Here is a 22,798-nt window from a genome sequence, read left to right on the forward strand (position 1 = left end):
CAATTTTGATCATTTTAATAGTATTAAGTACAGAATAAAAGTATTAATTTCATTAAAAAAAACACATAACTACCCCAAACTTTTGAACGGAAGTCTATGTATACACACACACACATCCATGCAAGCTGATAGCGTAATATGGACATTCTGTCAGGCTATGTGAGTATAAGTGCACATCATTTTTTTCCAGTTCTATATCGTGAAGGAGAATCGTGGAAACGAGGGAACGTGCGTGGGTGTTTCACGCTGGCCCGTTCATGATTTTAACCACCGCACAACAGCAGACATGTGGCTCTACCGCGCATACAGTGGCAACCTTTACCATAATGGAGAACAGACCCTCACGCTGTCCAGCTACACACAGGGAGACTACATCACTTGTGTGCTGGACATGGAGGCGAGGACTGTGTCCTTTGGCAAGAATGGAGAGGTGCGGTGCAGCCCAGTCATGAAGACAAATATTTAACCATTTTACCAACTCTCGTGTCAATAGCTGAGCTATAACACTCATTATTTCTCTCTCTTTTATAATATTTTTTTGCTAAACCATGTGGCAGGAACCCAAATTGGCCTTTGAAGATGTTGATGCTACAGAGCTCTACCCTTGTGTCATGTTCTACAGCAGCAACCCAGGGGAGAAGGTAAGATGCAGAGATGCTGATGTTGATTTCAGTACCTGGTCTTTTTTTTTGTATGTCTAAAATGACACTGATAAACACACCATTTTCAACTGTTCAGACTGCATTACAATTATTGTTATAAGGTCAGTCTAAGCTTCGATTTCTTAACCTTAGAGAAACGATATTTGTAATATAAAGTAGAAAATGTTTTTTTGAACAGGCATACATTGCAATGAAACAAATGAAACAAAATATATATATTATTTTTATTTATTTTTTCCATTTGGTTCATTTTTTTGTCATTTTGCTATGTGCTTTTGTCATTTTATTAGTCTTTTTTTATATTACATTGAATTTATTTTTATTTCAGTTTTATTGTTAGTGACCTTTTAGTTTATTTATTTTCAGTTAATAATTTTAGTACTTCAATTTATTTCATTTAGTTGCTTAGGGAACATTTCTAATTTATTATTTTATTTTAATTAACAAAAATATACTTATTAGTTTTAAATAATGATAATAACCCTGATAAATTTGAGTCTTTTTGAATGATTACTTTAAAAAATAAAAAAACAATTCATAAAAGTCATTTGTTTTTAAACCAAAACATCGTTCACATTGGATGTTTGATTTAGCCTGCAAAGCTTAATAGAAAAGTTTTCTTGCCGTTATTTAGTACTACATTGTCTTATCTTATAATCAGTTCAGACTGTAAAGTCACATTCAAAACTAAACTATGATTGATTTCTTTTACTGTGGCGCTGTAGAAAGTGATGTAAAACTACCATAATGTTGACAGCAATAAAAATGTATACTGGTTGGCAAATTTCTACAATTTTCTCTATTGTTTTAACTGGTCTCCTACCCTGCAGGTAAAAATCTGTGACATGCAGATGAGGGGCACACCACGTGACCTGTTACCTGGCGACCCAATCTGTAGCCCTGTAGCAACCGTACTTGCGGAAGCCACTACCCAGCTGGTCCGGATTTTACACCGCTCGGAGTGCTGGACCCAAACCATCAACCATAGCATCCTCCAGCGCCTCCAGCAGATCAGGGGCTGTCTGCGAGAAGGAGCTCCTCCTGCAGGGGTCACCAGACTGCGCAAGAGCCGCTCGGCACAGAGCCGAGAGGAGCAGGATGAGAAGGAGGAGGAGCGAGAGGAGGAGAGAGGAAGAAGTGGACGGCACACTGCAGCAGAGCTGTCGGAGGCGCACCTGCGGACGCTGTGCCAGCAGGTGTGGCCGGTGTTAGCTGTGATAGGGGGAGTAGATGGTGGGTTGAGGATGGGGGGACGGTGTGTGCACAAGCAGACGGGGAGACACGCCACTCTGCTGGGTGTGGTGAAGGAGGGGAGCACATCAGCTAAGGTGCAGTGGGATGAGGCGGAGATTACCATCAGGTGAGAGATGGGTATCTGTTTACATGGTATATTTGATCTCTGAATGTTATTTTGAGGCTTTTTCCTGCTCCCCAGAGGTCTCCAACTTTTCTTTCTTTCTATCTAGGGCTCTCTTGGTTTCTTTAAGGGATGTGCGTCACAACTAATTTCATTAACGATTAAATGGACATTTTGTAACCTACCAGTCTAACAAACACCCAGAATACTGTATTAGTGATCCATTTAAAATAGCCTACTTAATTTAAGAATCGAACAGTCGAATCCCATACTGAACGCAGTTGAAAAAGCATACATGTGCTGTGCATTTTGATCATTGTACATTAAATTTAAAGGGATAGTTCATTCAAAAATGAAAATTCTGTCATTTAAACCTTATGTCATTTTTCAAAGACTTTTGTTCATCTTCGGAACACAAATGAAGATATTTTTTATGAAATCTGAGAGCTTTCTGTCTCTCCATTGACAGCCTACGCAATTACTACTTTAACGCTTCAAAAAGTTCATAAAGAGATCGTAAAACTAAACCATATGAATTGAGCGGTTTAGTCCAAATTTTCGAAGAGACACGATCGCTTTATATGATGAACAGATTTAATTTAGGGTTTTTCAAATATAAACATTCATCAATGCACACATCAGTTGTGGTAAACGGAAGCTCAAGCATATTTGCTTGATGTGCGAGAACCAATAAGGTTCTTTCTCATGTGTTACGCAGCACGTTTGAGCTTCCGCAAGAACCAATGAGGTTTGTTCTCACGCGCCAAGCAGGTTCGGTTGAGCTTCTGATATGTTCGCTGATCAATGATAATATGGGTTTGGAGCGACATGAGGGTAAGGAATTAATGACAGAATTTTCATTTTTGGGTGAACTAACCTTTTAAGCATTCACTCAACGTTAGCCAATTATAGACATATTTATTAAAATCAACTGAATCAATAGGCATTGCAGGACCAATAAGAACGAACTGAATTTTAAGAAACGAATTCCTCAAATCAAAATTAGTTAACATAAATCAGCACGTCAAAGTATTGTTGTTTGTTACCACGGCCACCGCTTGCACATCCGTGCTTAAACGTGTATGAAAAGTACCTGTTCACATGAGAGGTGGCAAAATCGCAAGAAAAGCTTGACATGTACTGGCAACTATACATTATTTAAGGGTATTCTATTAAGGGTATTCTAGGATATTGTTATAAGGTCTTTTGTCGTCAAGTAAGTTTCAGCAGTATTGTTTAGTCGACTAGTCTCGGTCATCCCTAGACTCTTTTCCCAATTTTCGTCCTCCCTAATCATTTCTTTGACTTATTCCTTTGCTTTAGTTCCATGATGTTGCATGTTCCCTGGCCCTCCTCCCTGCTCCCTCACTTTCTTTCTCTGTCTCTTTCTCTCTCTGTTTGGTTTGTCACTCTTTTTTATTGAAGCTTCCCCACTTTTTGGTCGCCCAGTGACACGCCGTTGTACAACTTGGAGCCGATAGAGCCTCTTCCCTTTGACGTTTCTCGTTTCCGTGGACTCACTGCGGCTCTGCTTCTGGACCTCACCACCCTTGCCAGCCTGCAGGACGACAGTTCCAAATCCGTCTCTAACCGGCGGCACGAACGGAGACACCGGCACGAACCCCAGGAAGAACGAGAGAACGAGACACGCACCAAACCAAAAGAAGGGACGGGAGACCTGCGTGTATCTCACAGCTTAGACGAGGTTCGAGCTCGCGCACCGCCCAACTCTCGCTCTGAGAGCGAGTTGGCTGCCTACACACAGGACACCACACAGCAGACTCCAGCGGAGGGACGCCGCAGACTGCAGGAGATGGTGGTGGCACGGGGAAGCTCACAGGAGGCGGCTGCACAGATGGAGGTGCATGCGGTACAGCTCTCGTATCTGTATCTGGGAGCGATGAAGACCCTGAGTGTACTTCTTAGCTGTAGTAAATACGCTGAACTGCTGCTGATCCCCAAAGTGATGCCTGATAGCGGCCATAATGCGGATTGTGCAAGCCCTGGGGTCAGCGTGTGTCAGGAGGAGGCAGAGCTGCGATCAGCTCTGCAGTTTCTGATGCGACACATGGTGAAGCGGGCAGTTATGAGGTCACCCATCAAAAGGGCGCTTGGGCTGGCAGACCTGGAGCGGGCGCAGACTATGATCTACAAACTAGTGGTCAATAGCCTGCTTGAAGAACAGGAAGGCCAGAGTTCCAAACCAGGTACATCAGAAAACGTCCAACAAATCTGATATACATAAACCGAATATATATATATAACTACTTTTCAAAAGTTTTAGAATAACACTACTTTCGAATAATAACTTTTCTAATATCCCTACTTTTCAAAAGTTTGAAATCTTATGTTCACCAAAGCTACGTTTATGTGATAATATTGTGAAATATTATTACAATTTAACAATTTAATTTGTTTTCTGTTTTGATGGCAAGGCTGAATTTTCAGCATCATTACTCTAGTCTTCAGTGTTATATGATTGTGTGATCATTCTAATATGCTTATTTGGTGCTTAAGAAATTTCGACATAATGTACACATGATGGGCACAAACAACGATTCTTGTATTATTGTAAAGTCACATAATTTAAAGGAAGTTAAGGCCCAGGCATACCTCATTTTCTGCGTTCCGCTGCCTTTTAAATTATACTCCTTAGGCCGTTAGTGGACTTTGTTTTCAAGTCCTAAAGTCACTCGCATATGCGCTGTTGTACTCGCACAAAAATTGGGCTGCACATGGACAATGTGCGTGGACATCTGTAGACCCTGCGGATGACTAAAATTCCGTCATGCTGTAGTGCGTGCACTCCGCGGACCGTGGCGAAACGCGGGCGGCTGAAGTATACTTTGGGCTTTAAATGTAAGCACTATGAATTAGAACATTTAATAGAATTTATCATTATTTTTACTCTAATGGGTAAAGAATTTTTTGTTTCATCTTTTTTTTTTTTTTTTTTACTGCAAAATAAAGGGGGTTCGCTACTAGTTATGCTCTCATCTTCAGATTACAGATTGCACTCTCTTTCCCAGGACACACACTTCTCTTCATAAAGTATGTGTGTGTGTGTGTTTTTAGTGGACACAGAGTGTGATGAGTTAGAGGGAGAGCAACAGTTTCAGACTCCGGTCACCACCTCCCCCTCAGCTTCCAGCAGCACCTCCTTCATGAGCTCCTCACTGGAGGACACCACCACAGCAACCACACCCGTTACCACAGCAACCACACCTGTTACAGATGCCGAGACTGCACCAGCTTCTGAATCACCCGGAGTGATGCCGCTCAGCCTCCTCAGGTACACACCCAACGGATGGCTTTTTTAGAATATGTGAACATTGAATCTTTCAACATGTGTGTCATAATTGATCTGCATGTGTATATCTGAGCAGACAGATGTTCTCCAGCTACCCGACAACCACCCTGTTGCCGGCACGTAGAGCTCAGACCCCTCCCGTCTCATCGCTGCCCACCTCGCCATCGGAGTCCCAGCCTGCCAGGACCAACACTAGGACAGGTACAAATACACACACTCACAATATGTTTCTCCTAATTAATAAAATGGGGTCCAAATGTCTGAAAACACATCTAAAATATGGCATTCAAAATGTAATTTAAATTATATACTTTGGATTTGGTTTTTCAAATTGTTTTTTGAAAGAAGTCTCTTATGCTTACCAAGGCTGCATTCATTTAATCAAAAATACAGTAAAAGTTGTAATAATATTTTACATAATTACAGCTATGTAATAATATATTGTTCAAGACAATATATCATCAATCCTTCTTCCAAAACATGTTTTTTTTGTCTTACCCTGATTCACTATGGGTAAGCCTGTTATAAGTGTTTATATTTAGACCTGTCAGGATGGTTTTCGCAGGAAATTGTGCGCATACGTCACTGTGCTTGTGCATGTCTTTGCATATCTAAGTTGCTTCGGCTAATTTGACGAGTGTATCGGGGGCAAGGAGGAAACATATTTTGCTGCTTAATATTTTTTAGGAAGTTGCGATACACAACCATTCAAAAGTTTCGGGTAAGATAAAAAAAGAGAGATAAATGCAGCCTTATTGTGCATACTTCTTTCAAAAAAACTAAAAAACTATTTAAAAAAATCAAATACTAGGAAACTTTTCAAATTATGCTGAAAATATAATTTGGGGGAAAAAAAAGGTTTATTCTGAAAATGTATGTTTATTCACTCCAAGCATTATCAGACCCCAGCAGTCGCCTCTCCACATCTCCACCTCCTCCTGCCATCGCGGTTCCACTGCTGGAAATGGGATTCTCACTCAGACAGATCATGAAAGCTTTGGAAGCAACAGGTAGACAAATACTTATAGATCCTCTCATAGAAATGTCATGTCTGATTCAGAATTTCTTCTTTCTTCTCATATATCATATCAGATATTCAGAGTATGTTCTGTATTGGTCTGTAGGTGCACGTGCTGAGGCAGATGCTCAAAACATCACTGTGCTTGCAATGTGGATGATCGACCATCCGGGCACGGCAGACTCTGAGGAGGCTTCGGACCCCTGCTCCGGGGCAGCAGGAGGGGGTAAGGGCACAGAGAGGGGTTACCTGCGCTCACCGGGAGACATCCCCAATGCTGACGCTGCAGAGATGGAGGAGGGATTCAGTGACAGGTACAATACCTACAGAATGAATTACAGTAATTAAAGACACCCAATAAGTAAATGTCATAAGTAATTAAAGACCCCCAATATTTGTTTTTATTACAATGTAATAAAAAAAAGTGTTGTTAGGTACAGTGTACTTAGAATGAGAAATGGCCCAAATAATGTTTTGCAATACAACATGAACACTGTGACCTCTCTGTTCCTACAGTCCTGAAGGTCTTGATCAAGATTCGGCTTCTGCCTCTGCAGGCCCCACTCCCAGAGGACGCTCTGCAGCCAGCAGGAAACACCGCTTTGACCTTGCTGCACGCACTTTACTAGCTCGTGCAGGTACACTCTAGGGATCTGCAAATATACATGTTTTCAACTATTTGTCTAAATGAAGCCCTGTGTAATGTGGCTGGTTTAACTGACCCTGAAAGGACTTGTGTATATATACTGTTCAAAAGTCTGGTGTTGGTAAGATTTTTTAAATGTTTTTGAAAGAAGGGACACACACAAAGGCTGCAGATTTTATATAGTTTAGTTTTAATATATTTTAAAATGTAATTTATTTCTGTGATGGTACAGCTGATTTTCAGCAGTCATTACTCCAGTCTTCAGTGTCACATGATCCTTCAGACGATTTGGTGCTCACGAAACATTTCTTATTATTAACAGTTGTGCTGCTTAATATTTTTGTTGAATCTGTATACATTTTTAAGATTATTTGATGAATAGAAAGCTTAAAAAAACAGCATTTATTTGAAATTTGAATATTTTGTATTAATTTAAATGTCTTTACTGTAACTTTTGATCAATTTAATGCATCCTTGCTGAACAAAATATGTGTTAATTTCTTGAATGTATGAATAATCTGTATAACCTTGACCGTACCGAGGACAAGCGGTTTGGAAAATAGATGCATTTGCATATATGGTTGTATGTATAATACAATTTTACAACATTAAGTTGTAACAGTTGTCTCAACATTAATATTGCGTTTTGTTGTGTAGCTGGACTGTACCGCTCAGTTCAGGCACATCGAACTCAAGCCCGTCGAGAAGGCTCTGGACTGCAGCAGGAGTCTGGGCCTCTCGGGGCGCTGTACGACTTCAATCTGGATGAAGAGCTGGAGCTGGAATTGGATCAGGAAGCCATGGAGGCCATGTTCACCCAGGAGCTGGCATCCGACTCCGACATTCTGGGAATGTGGATCCCGGAGGTACTGGACTGGCCAACATGGGTGTGTGTGACAGCAGCCTGGGGCTGCCGCTGCTTTACTACTCACCTTTAACCCCTGCACGGCTGTACACAAACACACCCCTACACATTTGTTCAGAGATGCACATAATGTACTTGCATAGAGTTTGCTCACTCACGCCCTCATATTGGACACAGACAAACTTCTGCTGAAGCACAGCAGCTTTCGCACACTCACTAACGCTGGTGCATGCTTTACTGGCACAGTACAAAAGCAGCAGATACATAATGGGATGCTTCAGCCCTGATCCATGTTCTACTGGCTTACATTTCGTTTCAAATGTTTGTTGCACAACTTACTCTTCCATCTAACCACAGTTTTTTGGTTCATTTTGCTTGTGTGTTAGCATGTGTGCGAGTCGGAGGACCGCGATGAGGTGGTCGTGTGTGAGTTGTGTGGGGTCAGCGTTTCCAGCTTCAATCAGCACATGAAGAAGAGCCACCCTGGCTGCGGTCGCAGTGCCAATCGCCAGGGCTACCGCAGCAATGGATCCTATGTTGACGGCTGGTTCGGAGGGGAGTGTGGAAGCGGGAATCCCTATTACCTGCTCTGTGGCAGCTGCAGAGAGAAATACCTCAACATGAAGAGCAAGATCAAAGGACCACTGCCTGAGAGGTGAGCAGTGTTTTTGCAGGCATGCGTTATCATAGCCGAATTCACAAGAATCTGACGTATTTCACTGATCTCGGTTTTTCAGGTATAAAGGTCAAGCCCCAGACCTGTTGGGAAAGCAAGACTGTGTGTATGAAGGTATTAAAAGTGTCTACAAGCAAAACCATACCCAGAAAAAACTAAAAGAAATTTGCTAGAATTATTAACAACTACTACTACTGATATGTATCAGGGTAAATGTGTCTAAGTACATGTGGTTTTGTCCTGCAGAGGACTGGGACATGTTGGATGTAGACGATGCAGAGCGTCTGACGGGCGAGGAGGAGTTCGATTTGCTCTCTGCTCCGCTGGGCCTTAGTGAACGCAGACCTGTTCCTGAGGCTGTCCATTTTCCTGACACCGACCCTCTCGGAGCCTCTGTTGCCATGGTCACTGCCACCAACAGCATGGAGGAGACTCTCTTGCAGATAGGTACAATAATAACACCAATGCAATTAAGTGACTTAAATGCATCTCATTGATTAATGGAGTAAAATGCCTGTAATTTTACAGATATTGTCTAAGATGTTTGTATTTATGTGTATCTCTATGGATTTGACTAAGTAAAACATGCTCTGTCTATAGGTTGCCAGAGCTCAGTGGATAAGAGTTCATCAGGTCGGTTGTCTTTGGGGGAGCAGGCATCAGGTCTCCAGACGTCTGCTGATCGCCTGGTGGCTCTGAAAAGAGTCACTGCAGCTGCACAAGTCCTGTTGGCCAGAACAATGGTCATGAGAGCACTGTCCCTGTTGTCAGTTAGGTAAGTGTTGATGTGGCTGCTTTAATTTGCATTCATAATACTTAGTGATTTAGCCTCAGATACATGATATGTTCATTCACTCTTACAAGCAGGTATTGTTCGTTTCCACATTGAATGCATTTCTTGTGTGTAAAAAGCACCTGTACACATAAGAGGTGCCAAGATCGCAATAAAAACTTTACGTGTACCTATAACTATACATATCTATAAGCCACGTTTCCACCGAAATTAACCGGAACAATTTGTCCCAGGAACTATTTTTCCCCCAGACCTGTTGGTGTCTGCGTTTCCATCGAGGTCTAAAGTACCGTGAAGATTAGGCAAATTAGTCCGGTGACATATGACTGCGTGCTACTTTACAGTTCCCGCTGGATTTCATCCTCTGAATTTAAGCTTAATAAAGCCTGAACCTCGTCGTTTTTCCATCGGTCGTATTTTTTTAAACTCCATTGTTGATTCGAATAGCAAACAACTCTTACTGCACGCAACGCAACAGATTTTAAAAAATGGTGGATGAAATAAATCAAAATGCGGCATGAACTCAACCAATCAGCATGTTCAGCGCCCAAGTCCCACCCCCGAAAGTTCCTGAACTTTACTACCTCGCAAGCAGGGACTTTCTGAGGGAGACATTTTTACACGGAACTTCATTTAGACCCTGGTTCCTGCGGTGGAAACACACAGAGTACCACCCCAAAGTCCCTAGTTCCTGGGGAAAATTCCTGCGGTGGAAACGTGGATATTGTTAAGATTTTGATATAGAAACTGTTGTGGTCAAGTACGGTAAGCTTAATTCATAATGCATCCCCTGTTGCACTCTCTAAACTGTCCGGGTTCTGTACTACTCTTGCAGTTGACTGCCGCCTTATTTGTTCCAACAATATCACGTTATTATTAACAAACATTTAGAAAACCAATCTTTGAAATTTGTGAATCGATTCAAATCAGTAGAAAATAGAATCGCGGTTCATATATATAAAAGTGGTAGGGGGAAAATTGATGTATATAGGTCTCTAAATATGTCTATACATGTCTAAACTCATATTTCTGCTCTTCAGTGGATCTAGTTGCAGTTTAGCAGCAGGATTGGAGTCTCTGGGCTTGACAGACATTAGGACTCTGGTGCGTCTGATGTGTTTGGCTGCAGCAGGTAGAGCTGGACTGTCCACAGGCCTTGCAATAGGCCCCGGATCCTCTGAGCGCTCACGAGGGGCTAGTAAGCCTACCAAACCCATCTCTTGTTTAGCATACCTCAGTACCGCCGTCGGCTGTCTGGCATCAAACAGCCCCAGCGCTGCCAAACTTCTGGTCCAGCTGTGCACACAGGTAGCCAGATCTTCTCATGAATATCTATTAAACAAAGAGATGATAAAAAACTGTAAATTTTGTGTCTCATCCTGCCTCTCTTTTCCTCTAGAATCTGATATCAGCTGCCACCGGGATGAATCTGACCACAGTAGATGATCCAATCCAGAGGAAGTTCCTGCCCAGTTTCCTGAGGGGAGTGGCAGAAGAGAACAAGCTTGTGACATCACCCAATTTTGTGGTGACCCAGGCACTAGTTGCCCTGCTTGCCGATAAAGGTGCCAGGCTTCGACACGGCTATGACAAGGCTGAACTGGAAAAGAGAGGTTAGTTAACGTCTTGCTAGCCGCTTGAGACTGCCACCACATTATTTACTTGTTTTGAGTTTTTTCCCAGTCATTTTTTTGTTTTTGTTTTGTTAGGTTAAATCTTGTAAATCTGATGCTTTATTTGTTTGTTTTTGCAGCAGAGGGGTTGTTAGATGAAGCTTTGTTGTGTTGCAGTTCGAAAACCACAGCCTTTGCCGCCAATCACCACCATTTTAATTTCTCACTTTTTTTCTCATTGTGTGTGTGTGTGTATGTGTATCCGTCTGTGTGCACGTGTGTTTGTTTCTCTCACTCGCGGCCTGGCTTTGTTCTGCTCGGTCGTCACAGGGCTAATGTCGCCTCTCTATGCCCACCTCTCCTGTGCCCCCCTTGCTGTAGGCCCATTGGAGCTGGCAAATGCACTGGCGGCGTGCTGCCTCTCGTCTCGACTCTCATCGCAGCACCGCCAATGGGCTGCGCAGCAGCTGGTGCGCACATTGGCGGCTCACGACCGAGACAATCAGAGCCGCCCGCAGACCTTTGCCGACGTGGCAGGAGACCTGCGGAAGTGGTCTACTTTCAGACTCGAGGCCCACCAGAGCAGGGTATGATTCCCACAGCGCTGTTTGCTGCTTTTAACCGCACTGGATGGTTTTTGATGGCCATTTGATCTCTTGTAGGTGATCACATGTGGGTGGTGTAGTAAAAAAGGACTTCTGGCTACAAGTGGGAATGATGGGACGGTCCGCGTTTGGAGCGTGACCAAAAACCAGTACACCCTGCAGCAGACATGTGTCTTTAACAAAGTGTGAGTTCCTCTCTTTCTCCTAATTAGGCCTGTTCTTCACCCACTGAAACAACTGTCTGAAAGGTGATGTTTATGGCCTTCTGTGTCTGTCTTCAGAGATGATACTTCGGAGGAGTGTATGAATAATCTGGGGTCACCAGGTGATCCAAACTTAGCTCCAGTGGCCTGGAGTGTCAGTGGGAAGTACTTGGCTGCTGCCATGGATAAAATAGTGAACATTTGGCAAGTCAATGGTAAGTTGCTCACCATCACCACCATATAAACTACTGTTTATAAGTTTGGGGCCCATAAGATTTTTACTTTTTTGTTTTATGCTCACCAAGGCTGATTTGGTGCTCAAGAAACATTTCTTATTATCATGTCTAAAACAGTTGCTCTGTTTAATATTTTTGTGGAAACCGTGATACAATTTTATATTCATTGATAAATGGAAGGTTCAAAAGAACTTCAATTATTTAAATTAGAAATCTTGTGTAACATTATAAATGTCACTTTTCATCAATTTAATGTGTCCTTGCTGAATTTTGTCCTTTACTTTATATTGGTACCATACCTGTTATCAGCCAACATTTGAGTTTTTGATTTTATTTATTTATCAGTATTGGTTGATATTGGATATTTAATTGTGCTACTCATTTGCTCTATTTTTACATTTAGATTACATTAAAAATATATATATTTAATAACACTGTTAAATGTAATGTTTAGCAAAATATCCATTTTCCATACTGTATATTATAATGTTGTGATGCCTAAATTCACTTGTAGTAGTTTTCAGTGTTTTGTTTTTCATTTATTTAGACAAAATGGAACAAATTATATTTTAATATAGAAAATATTGATTGGCTTATCAGAATTGCCCAGAATTTTAATATCAGTGCATCACGATGTGTTTGCGCACAAGGTGGGAAGGCCTCATTGGACCTGCAGCCTCATTGGGTATCATCGTTAGCTTGGCCAGAGGAGGAGGCGGGGTCTCTGTGGGGTGGGGAGCCTCGAGAGCTGCTATTGGTGGGTCGCATGGATGGGACATTGGGACTTCTCGAGGTTCTTGATGATTCGGATATGCAGACAACTGAACTCCAACACTGCTTCAGGAAAGACGGTACTGACATTTTAAAAATCCATACTAATGCATGCGATTATACCCAGTTTGTTCTAGCTTTGTGACACTGTAAACAAGATTTCTTTAGGGCACTTTTTTCATGTGTGTATCCATGTTTGGTGCTGATTTCTACAGTGGTTGTAATGCAAATCGCATGGTACAGTGAGGACCGGCCCTTTGCAGTTGGATATGCTGATGGAAGGCTTCTGATTGGCTCTAAGGAGCCTTTAGAGAATGGATCTGTGGTGGTTATTGATGCCCATAAGGTTAGAGTCATCATAAACTGACACACATATAAACAAGCATTCACACACAGTACTTTCACACATTCTTGTCTGTAAAAATCCTTGTGTGAAGAAGCAATTTAACATGCCTTCATCAATTCACTGACAGTCAAATCTTTGTTCTCTCTTTGTGTGTTGTGACCGTAGGAAAGCATCAGTTCATTGCGCTGGGCTCCAGGTGGGCAAGTGTTAATAAGCTGTGCTAAAGAGGAGATTGTGCGTCTGTGGATGGGGTCGGGGACAGGTTTGGGCCAAAGCTGGACATGTCTGCAAAGTATCGCCCACCCTGCTGTTGTCAATGCTGTTGCCTGGTGCAGCCTGTCTGGTCTAGGACCTAAACCTCTCAACATGTTTGCCACGTATGTCCAGACAAACAGTGTGCACGCTAATACATAAGAGTGCTAAATCCAATAGAGTGGTGCAGGGATGACATATTTTTGTAGGGTAACCCGGAAGTTAGCATCACCCTGGTTCCCTCATCAAAAACCCAGTAGGATTTTTCCACTGGCTTTTGGATTATTGATGGAAAAAAAGATTTTGTCATTTTTACAAAAGGATTTTTAATCAAATAAATGCATTTATTTGATTAAAAATACCATAAAAACAATAATTTTGTGAAATGTTATTATAATTAAAAATAGCTGTTTTCTGTTTTAATATATTTTAAAATGTAATTTATTTGTGTTATGGCAGAGCAAAATTTTCACTTTACTTTTGATTAATTTAATGTGTGCATGTTGAAAAAGAAATCTTACCGACCCCCAAATTTTTAATGGTAGTTTGCATAAAAATTAGTATTATTATTTAAAGTGCCATTGCTTGGTATATATTAGCAGTATTATATTTCAGTATATAGCAAATAAACATTATTTTTAATTGTATTATTATTAATGTTACTGTTATTAGTTAATTTTTTTGGTAAGTTTGCAATGTACATTATTTTTCCAATTACAGAAATCAAAATTGAAATGTTTCTAAGGGCTTTTTCACAAGTCACAAGCATGTAATTATATTTTTCTGTAGTATTTTTAATCACTTTTTTTATTTCATAAAAATGTGTGCATTGTGATTTATGTCCTAAATTAAGAATATGGAAATTAAAATGTGTACTCTCTCACAGATGTTGTCAGAACGGCCTGGTATCTGTGTGGACTGTACCGCAGGACCCTTCGTCATACTCTCAGTCCAGCATTGCCTGCCCTGATGCATGGTGGGAATCAGAATCCAAATCCAAACTGATGGTAATGTGTCCATACATCTAAGCAATTTAAAAACCTCTGAATTCTGAATTATACTTTGCTATCTGTTCTTCCCTATCCTTTAGAATGTACGTTTGTGTGTTTTTAATGTGACTTCCCTGATCTCTCTACAGCTAGACCCTCAGCGGAGTGAAGGAGCAGTATGTGTGTTCAAGCTCCGGGGTCACATGAGTCCTGTGCGGACAGTAGCATTCAGTCCAGATGGGCTGGCTTTGGTGTCTGGAGGGGTTGGTGGACTTTTGAACATCTGGTCATTACGGGTCAGTGTCTGTCGCGTACACTTTATAAACGCATACAGGCAGGGGCGGTGCCAGAGAATTTTTAACACAAGTGCTGAGGGGGTGCTAGATCATTGACGATTCAGCATTCAATCAAATATTCTTAAAGATTTATTATTATTAATAATGTTATTTCAACATAATATGTGTGCGTGCAACAAGCAAGATGTCCATTTGTAAATCCGGTGACACTCATGCATTGATTGTTATTAATAAACTAGTGTTTTCTGTGTCAGTGTCGGCTGCAAAGATGAAGTTGACTATAGCCGTCTCTGTAGTGAATGCGCCTATAGAGAGAAATACACATAATGATTACATAATCAGAGAGTTGCCTATTTCTTTTCGTTTTGAATTGTTTCGTTTAAAGACATTTCAAGCTTTCTATAGATATATTTATCATGCCTGTGAGGCATACGCTGAATTTCTGTTAATTTATGATGAGATGCGCTCCAGTTCACGTGCAATGCAAGTGATCGTGCCGGCGCCTTCATGGCATGATTATATTGTCTGCTATATTTGCTTCTTTTTTATTAAATCCAGGCAATTGTTTGATGAAAAATTGATTAAAATTAAGATACAATTTATACAAAACGAAATTTACTTTAAAGAAAGGCTTTCTACAAAACAAAACTGAATGAAGTGGTCAAAATCATGTCTGACCCACTCCATGTCTCCCGATATATTGCGCATCCTATCTTACTCATGCTGTTCACTTTTCATAATCAACATAGATGGAAAAAAATAACGTTATAATATTTTAACAAATATGAAACTAAATGCGCTTATTTAATGGCTATAACACGTATGTATAGTAGGCCTACAGACTCTCTATTTGTACAAATTGCTGCACATTCATTTAATTCTGAATTTTGCACACATAAGTTAAAAGGCATTTGTTTGTGCATAGTAAAACATATCTGCAACATTTATCAAGTTCGATAATTGTGCCTGCATTTATTAATCATTATGATACTAAAATCATAATAAAGTAGGCTATACTATCTGAACGCAATCCAGAATATCCAGTATATGAACGCAACGTGTTTAATTACACGTTAAGCCTTTAGAAAACCATTATAAGAACCATTATGTCCCCTTATGTCGAAATAACAAGTTATGTCGAAACAACAAGATATTATGTCGAAATAACAGATATTATGTGGAAATAACAGGATATTATGTCGAAATAACGAGTTAATATATCAAAATAACAAGATATGTTTTCTTTCTTTTTTCTTCACCATGTGGTTCAGGGCTTCCATAGAATACAGCCTGAATATAATTGCTTCCAGAAATTATTTTTGGGGGTGCTATCGGGGTGCTTTGGTCTTTCTTGGGGGTGCTGAAGCACCTGCTGGCCCCTCCCTAGCGCCGCCCATGCATACAGGCTAAACTTACAATACTAACACACAAACTTGAAAGTATCAATATAGTGTTTTCATGATAATACGTTTGTGTGTATGTTTATATGTGTAGGATGGATCAGTGCTGCAAACAGTAGTTGCAGGATCTGGAGCGATTCACAACACAGTTTGGATCCCTGACGTGGGTGTAGCTGTCTGCTCCAATCGCTCAAAGGTAAAAGAATCCTGAAAGTTTAAATTTTAGTTGATTTTTGTTCATTTTGAGGAGTTTTTTATTTTTTTTATCAAATATCTAGAAAAGATGTTGCTTATTGGAATCCGTGTTTGTTCTGCAGGATGTGCTGGTCGTTAATAGCTCAGCAGAGTTTATGGCAACCAATCACGTATTAGCAACCTGCCGCACGGCGCTGAAGAAGCAGGGTGTTGTGGGACTGAATATGGCTCCATGCATGAGAGCCTTCCTGGAGAGACTTCCCATCATGCTTCAGGAGCAGTACGCATATGAGAAGGTACACAAAACTGATATAATTTTAGCAAATACTATTCATGGAAAAATGCAAAATGCAAGATGTTGTTGAGGTAATTTCTGTTTCTTATACCTGGTTTATTTTGGTGTGTTTCAGCCTCATGTGGTGTGTGGGGAGCAGCTCGTCCACAGTCCTTACATGCAGTGTCTGGCGTCTCTGGCGGTGGGTCTGCAGCTGGACGCTCTACTGTGTCATCCTCCTGTCCCACCTCATCTGGCCCACTGCCCACCTGAGCCTGGTTCCTCCCCCGCCCCCTTCCCCGGCTCCTGGGCCAGCAGTGAGTGGGCGTGGCTTCACTGCTTTTCCACCACCGTCAAAACGGCCGAGGCCCTTGTGCGCGGACACACCTTTCCTGAGTCTTTCATCGTCCCGGACCTGGAGCCCGTGGCTAAGGACAAATTGGCATTGCTTATGGTGAGGGCGATTAAACATACACTTGTCCTGTGAGACTGCCATATTTAATGATTTGATGGTGAAAAATAAACTGTTGTTGATGATGGTCACAGTCTTTTCATCACACACAGGACAACAGCAAGTGGCTGTCTGGGATAGATGAGCAGATCATGTCTTGGGCCACTTCCAGACCAGAGGTGAAAGCAAATAAAAGGGATAGAAATATATATTTATATATATTTATGTCAATCGATTTACATATATCACCAAGGCTGCATTTGTTTGATCAAAAATACAGTAAAAACAATAACATTGTGAAATATTACAATTTAAAATACAATTTTACAATTTATATTTTAAAATGTAATTTCTGCTTGTGATGGCAAAGCGGATTACTTAATTTTTTGTGTCATATGGTCATTCTAATATGCTGATTTATTGTTCAATTTTTATCAACATGTATATAATGTTGTTATTATTATTATTAAAATTGCAAAAAAAAAATCTAAACCTTTGAATATCTCTTGTGAATTTTAAGGACTGGCACCTCGGAGGGAAGTGTGACGTGTTTTTATGGGGTGCTGGCAGGCATGGGCAGCTTGCAGAGGCTGGGCGAAACATTATGGTGCCAACTCTTGCTCCCTCTTTTTCTCAGGCCCAACTGGTATGATTGTACACACACAAATTTCTTTTTCAAATTTCAAAAGTTTGATATTTATAATATGCTGTCGTACAAATTAAATAAATACTAATTCATGTAATTTATCATTTGTGTATTGTCAGGTTGTGTGTGGGCAAAACTGCACATTTGTGATCCAAGCTAACGGGACAGTGTCTGCATGTGGAGAGGGTAGTTACGGCCGCCTCGGACAAGGAAATTCAGACGATCTGCACGTCCTCACTGTTATATCTGCCCTGCAAGGCATGATGCAATCATACACAAACCCTGAAGGACTTTCATTATAGATGTTTACAATACCCTGGAACAGTAATGTGATGCATTTTTGTGCAGGGTTTGTGGTGACCCAGCTGGTAACGTCCTGTGGGTCTGATGGCCATTCGATGGCTCTAACTGAGAGTGGTGAGGTGTTCAGCTGGGGAGATGGAGATTATGGAAAACTGGGCCATGGCAACAGCGACAGACAGCGCAGACCGCGGCAGATAGAAGCGCTGCAGGGAGAGGAGGTGGTCCAGGTCGGAAACACACCTCTCACATTCACTCTCACTCTTTAATACACCCACCTAAGGTCTGTATGATGAATAATGGTGTTTGTTACTGTGCAGATGTCGTGTGGATTTAAGCACTCAGCAGTGGTGACTGCAGATGGAAAGCTCTTTTCCTTTGGTAATGGAGACTATGGCAGACTGGGACTTGGAAACACTTCTAACAAAAAGTTACCAGAAAGAGTCAGCGCGCTGGAGGGCCACCAGGTCGGCCAGGTAAAACTGAGTAATAATAGCTACAGACACACTTCATACATCCTTTATAGTGCCTAAGTCTGAGTTCACTTGTGAAAATACTTCCATTTTTTTATGTAAAAAATATATACATACATATATACATTCTATAAATATAATGTATTAATTTATAATATATTAGTAATCATATAATTTATTAATGGAATTTAATTTCATTGTCATTTCATTTATCCTCTTTTGCTTTAAATCGTTTAAAATCTGAAACTTTGTTTATTTGTAGGTTTAAATTAGACTTTAAATCCTAGAATGTGAACTTTTGTATGGCACTTCACATACACACACCGATGTTAAAATGAACATCAGATAAAATTGTGTATGTGTAGGTTGCATGTGGGCTGAATCACACTTTGGCAGTATCGGCTGATGGAATGACCGTCTGGGCGTTTGGAGATGGAGACTATGGCAAACTGGGATTGGGAAACTCTACAGCCAAATCTTCCCCACAGGTACCACTACTGACATATTTATGAGACAACACCCTCACAAGAATACACAGTTAAGCATATTACATGTCATAAACTCTTGGTCTTTACTAAATGAAGTGTGCGTTTGTTATTTTACAGAAAGTGGATGTTTTGTGTGGAATTGGAATAAAGAAGGTGGCATGTGGCACACAGTTCTCTGTTGCTTTAACCAAAGATGGAAACGTGTACACGTTTGGGCAGGGTAAGCCATGTGCAGAGATGGATGCATACTTGTCTCAGTTCTATAAACTGTCAAAGCATCCAATCCATTGGGTTTCCTAATGTTTTTGCTTTAATGTAACAGATCGTTTGATTGGTCTGCCGGAGGGTCGAGCACGAAATCATAACCGGCCTCAGCAGGTCCCAGCTTTAACAGGCGTGTTTATAGAGGATGTGGCTGTTGGAGCCGAGCACACACTTTCACTCTCTTCAACTGGAGAGGTTTACGCCTGGGGGAGCAACTCAGAGGGACAGGTGTGTGTTTACTAGGGGACTTAACAAACTCGTAATCTTTCCAATTTTCCTATTGGTTTTATGTAATAACTGAACAACAACAACAATTTTTTTTTTTTTTTTTTTTTTTTTTTTTTTTTTAAGCTGGGCTTGGGCCACACCAATCATGTCAGAGAGCCGACCCTCCTCAGTGCTTTACAAGGCAAAAACATCCAGCAGATATCTGCAGGCCGCTGCCACAGTGCAGCATGGACTGCACCGCCTGTACTGCCACGTGCTCCAGGTACAGACACATAAACAATGGCTTGCTTAGGCTTATTTTTTATAAATAAGCTGATGTCACTTTAAGAACGAATGCACAGATCAAATATACTGATACTTTACACTTGTTTAGTTTCTAAATTGTTTACGTTCACTTAAGACATAACTAACTGTTTACTGGGATACTCGCTATTTTTTTACATCATTTTGTGAATTTGTCCGCTCAAGTGCAAGAAGATGTGAAAGAGAGTTCAGTTTTTGTATTTGCACGCTGTCTGAGCGTGTACAGCTTTCTGGGCACGTGCTGAAGGTGTGTGCGCACACAAAACTTTCCACACAGCGAGTAACGAAATGAGCTCCCTTTCGCATCCTCTTGCACTTGAATATTTAAATTGGCAAGGATCTTAAACTTTCGTGATTATGCAGTGCTGGCTCGTCAACTGTCCCGAGCATCGTTCACGTTTGTTCAAGGTCAAGGAATTGAGGTGGAGCAGTTTCTGGATCAGTAGATGTCTCTGAATAGTGTTAAATGCAGAGGTGAAATCTGCAAACAGGATCCTGGCAGTCGTGCCTGGAGAATCCAGGTGTTGTAGGACAAGGTGAAACAGGCATGCCACAGCGTCCTCAGTGCCTCTCTTGGCCTTATAGGCAAATTGGAGGGGATCTAGATGTGGACGGACGTGTGGCAGGATGGTTTGTAGCAACAAATACTCCAGACACTTCATCAGGATGGGTGTAAGGGCAATGGGCCGGAAGTCATTGAGATCTTTGGGACGTGTTTTTTTGGGTACTGGAATTATTGTAGCTGTTTTCCAGAGGATAGGGATTTTGCATTGATGATAGACTTCACAGAAGAGTGGATGGATTATTTCAGAGAGTTCAGTGGCACAGGTCTTAAGCACCTTTGCTGGGATCCCATCAGGCCCTGGGGCCTTGCCTGGCTTGCATCTCTTCAGTTGCCGCCTGACGTCCTCCTTTGAAAGCGGGGCTGGGTCGTTTGGGTCCAGCAGGGGGAGTGCATCCAACTGACTGCGGCACTCCTCTGAGTAGTCAACTGAGTCGAACCGGTTAAAAAAGATGTTCAGCTGATGTCCTCGCTCTGGTGAGATTGGAGTGCTGGGTCTGGGTGCATTTCCTATCAGTGTTTTGGTCATCTGAAAGGCTTGTCTGGTGTTCATGGAGCTGAATTTTTGTTCCAGTTTATTCTTGTATAGTTGTTTGGCTTTAAATATCTCATTTTTTACTGCTCTGTTTGCTATATTAAGTGCTGTCCAGTCCTTGAGCTTGAAAGCTCTGTGTTTCTCCTTCAGGCTTTTTCTTAGCTGATGTGTAATCCATGGTCTAGAGTTAGGGTATTTTTTTATTTTCTTAACTGTTATGGTAGTCTGAATACAGAAATTGATGTAATCTGAGATGATGGAGACCCTGTCATCTAGTTCCCCCTCGAAAATGTCCCAGTCAGTGCATGCCAGAGAGCCTTGGAGTTGCGCAATGGCGTCCTCCGTCCATTTAGGGGCGCTGTATGTCTCTGGCTTATGTGTTTTGAGTTTCTGTTTGTATACCGGAAGTAAACAGATCATGTTGTGATCCGCAAGTCCAAGTGGAGGATAGGAGCGTGTGCGATACGCATCGATAATATTACCGTAGCATAAATCCAAAATGTTATCCCTTCTGGTGGGGGTGTCAACATACTGGTGGAATGATGGCAGAACAGTGTCTAGTCTACAACTGTTATAGTCCCCCATAATAAGCACCGGAGCCCATGGATACTTTGCAAGCATCGAGTTAGCCTCTTCAGCCACCAGCTCAGATGCTGTCTTGATGTTAAGCTGTCTTAAATGGTTGTAATTCAAGAATGCTTTGGAATATAGATGTAAGATTGGTCTTGTTTTATAGAAGACATTTGGAAGAAGTTAAATAAATTAAGAAAGTGAAACAGAAAAAAAGTTTAAGTTTATGAAAATGTAAAATGTAAAAATGTAATTATATTTTATTTAAAATATATATTTTTCAAAACCTGGTGGACTCTAAAACTGCAAGAAAATCAAAGCCAAAACTCTGAAGTTGTTTCAAATTTTAGGTCAAAAAATGAGCTTTCAGTAAGATTTTGTTTGGGCGCAGTACCAAACTTTTTCTTTAGGTCACAACCAGACTCCATTACTGCCCATATAAGGGCGCCTCCATTTCCATGTGTGTTTTGAGTGATCTGAACCATTATTTCCACAATTTTCATACAATTTATGAAGTAGGCATCCTATTTAGAAGTAGTAAGGGAAGTTTGGCATATTTTGATATGAATTCAACCTCTAATAATCACATAAAAATAACACGCATGTGCGTTATAGCTCGCTGCCCCATCACAAATGGTGAATCTATAATTTTTTTCTTTATATTTAAAATATTTTCAGACCTTTTTTTCTAAAACAAACTGAGGTTTCTACCATTCTTTCATGATTTTCATGTTCATCACTATTTCAAAATAAAGGTCTTAACACGCCTTAGGAGTATGAAAATATTCTCGTTGCAAATTGATTGATTATGGCTCTTCTGTATTTTATTTTGAAAATCAATCACCAAATATGAAAACTAAAGATTGTAAGCTTTCAAATGATATATAGTTTGTCAATATTAGTTTAGGTTTAGTATAGGATATATTACTGTTTTAAATATGTAATGGCTATGGACACTTAAGGGGTTAAGTGTGTGTACGGTATGGATGGTTCGATTTTTTTTTTTTTTGCAAATTTTTTTAATGAAAGGAAAGGATCAAAAGGATAAACAATGCAGATTTATTTTTTACAGCCATTTTTGATCATATTTACCAGGGGTGCCATTAATTCTGACCTCAACTGTATATATAGATAACATCTGTTAGGGCTGAAATAACATGATAACAATAATAAAATGTAAATGCATTGTAAAGCTGTCCAGTTAAACCATCGAGACTTTAACATAAATGAAAACCTTTGTTTTTTTTATGCCTTTTTTATGTCCACATTCTAAATTTTTAAAACTCCTTTTCTGTGTGACATGTTGTTAGTTTCACATGAATTTGTTAGTTTCACATGAATCTGTATATTCACATAAAAATCCTTTTAGGTGGCAATTTAAATGTACAATAATACAAAAATCATAATTAGACCCAATAATTACAATTCATTCAGTTTTACCCGGTTATGTAATAAAACAAGCATCAGTTGT

General features: G+C 40.6%; 1 protein-coding gene across 9 annotated transcripts in view; it reads left to right on the plus strand.

Annotated features, from left to right (window-relative positions):
• herc1 (HECT and RLD domain containing E3 ubiquitin protein ligase family member 1) overlaps window positions 1-22,798 on the plus strand; it is a 47,286-nt gene that overhangs the window by 19,957 nt on the left and 4,531 nt on the right. For 3 of the 9 annotated variants that reach the window (XM_056267329.1, XM_056267336.1, XM_056267330.1), the window contains exons 35-70: window positions 191-430; window positions 558-641; window positions 1,493-2,022; window positions 3,445-4,226; window positions 5,095-5,311; window positions 5,406-5,530; window positions 6,223-6,339; window positions 6,454-6,661; window positions 6,864-6,985; window positions 7,651-7,880; window positions 8,245-8,513; window positions 8,596-8,648; window positions 8,781-8,981; window positions 9,135-9,309; window positions 10,368-10,635; window positions 10,727-10,940; window positions 11,271-11,527; window positions 11,603-11,730; window positions 11,827-11,963; window positions 12,635-12,835; window positions 12,971-13,101; window positions 13,267-13,478; window positions 14,240-14,360; window positions 14,492-14,638; window positions 16,133-16,234; window positions 16,356-16,529; window positions 16,644-16,961; window positions 17,054-17,137; window positions 17,479-17,604; window positions 17,724-17,862; window positions 17,953-18,134; window positions 18,225-18,380; window positions 18,743-18,865; window positions 18,983-19,085; window positions 19,188-19,357; window positions 19,481-19,619. In XM_056267329.1, coding sequence (XP_056123304.1) covers window positions 191-430; window positions 558-641; window positions 1,493-2,022; window positions 3,445-4,226; window positions 5,095-5,311; window positions 5,406-5,530; window positions 6,223-6,339; window positions 6,454-6,661; window positions 6,864-6,985; window positions 7,651-7,880; window positions 8,245-8,513; window positions 8,596-8,648; window positions 8,781-8,981; window positions 9,135-9,309; window positions 10,368-10,635; window positions 10,727-10,940; window positions 11,271-11,527; window positions 11,603-11,730; window positions 11,827-11,963; window positions 12,635-12,835; window positions 12,971-13,101; window positions 13,267-13,478; window positions 14,240-14,360; window positions 14,492-14,638; window positions 16,133-16,234; window positions 16,356-16,529; window positions 16,644-16,961; window positions 17,054-17,137; window positions 17,479-17,604; window positions 17,724-17,862; window positions 17,953-18,134; window positions 18,225-18,380; window positions 18,743-18,865; window positions 18,983-19,085; window positions 19,188-19,357; window positions 19,481-19,619 — 6,985 coding nt within the window. The remainder of the gene's footprint in view (window positions 1-190; window positions 431-557; window positions 642-1,492; window positions 2,023-3,444; window positions 4,227-5,094; window positions 5,312-5,405; window positions 5,531-6,222; window positions 6,340-6,453; window positions 6,662-6,863; window positions 6,986-7,650; window positions 7,881-8,244; window positions 8,514-8,595; window positions 8,649-8,780; window positions 8,982-9,134; window positions 9,310-10,367; window positions 10,636-10,726; window positions 10,941-11,270; window positions 11,528-11,602; window positions 11,731-11,826; window positions 11,964-12,634; window positions 12,836-12,970; window positions 13,102-13,266; window positions 13,479-14,239; window positions 14,361-14,491; window positions 14,639-16,132; window positions 16,235-16,355; window positions 16,530-16,643; window positions 16,962-17,053; window positions 17,138-17,478; window positions 17,605-17,723; window positions 17,863-17,952; window positions 18,135-18,224; window positions 18,381-18,742; window positions 18,866-18,982; window positions 19,086-19,187; window positions 19,358-19,480; window positions 19,620-22,798) is intronic. The other 6 variants (XM_056267332.1, XM_056267333.1, XM_056267337.1 and 3 more) reach the window with 5 other exon arrangements.

This window comes from Rhinichthys klamathensis, unplaced genomic scaffold (assembly GCF_029890125.1).
Source record: "Rhinichthys klamathensis goyatoka isolate OS25496 unplaced genomic scaffold, OSU_Roscu_1.1 h1tg000258l_1, whole genome shotgun sequence".
NCBI classification, from domain to species: domain Eukaryota; kingdom Metazoa; phylum Chordata; class Actinopteri; order Cypriniformes; family Leuciscidae; genus Rhinichthys; species Rhinichthys klamathensis.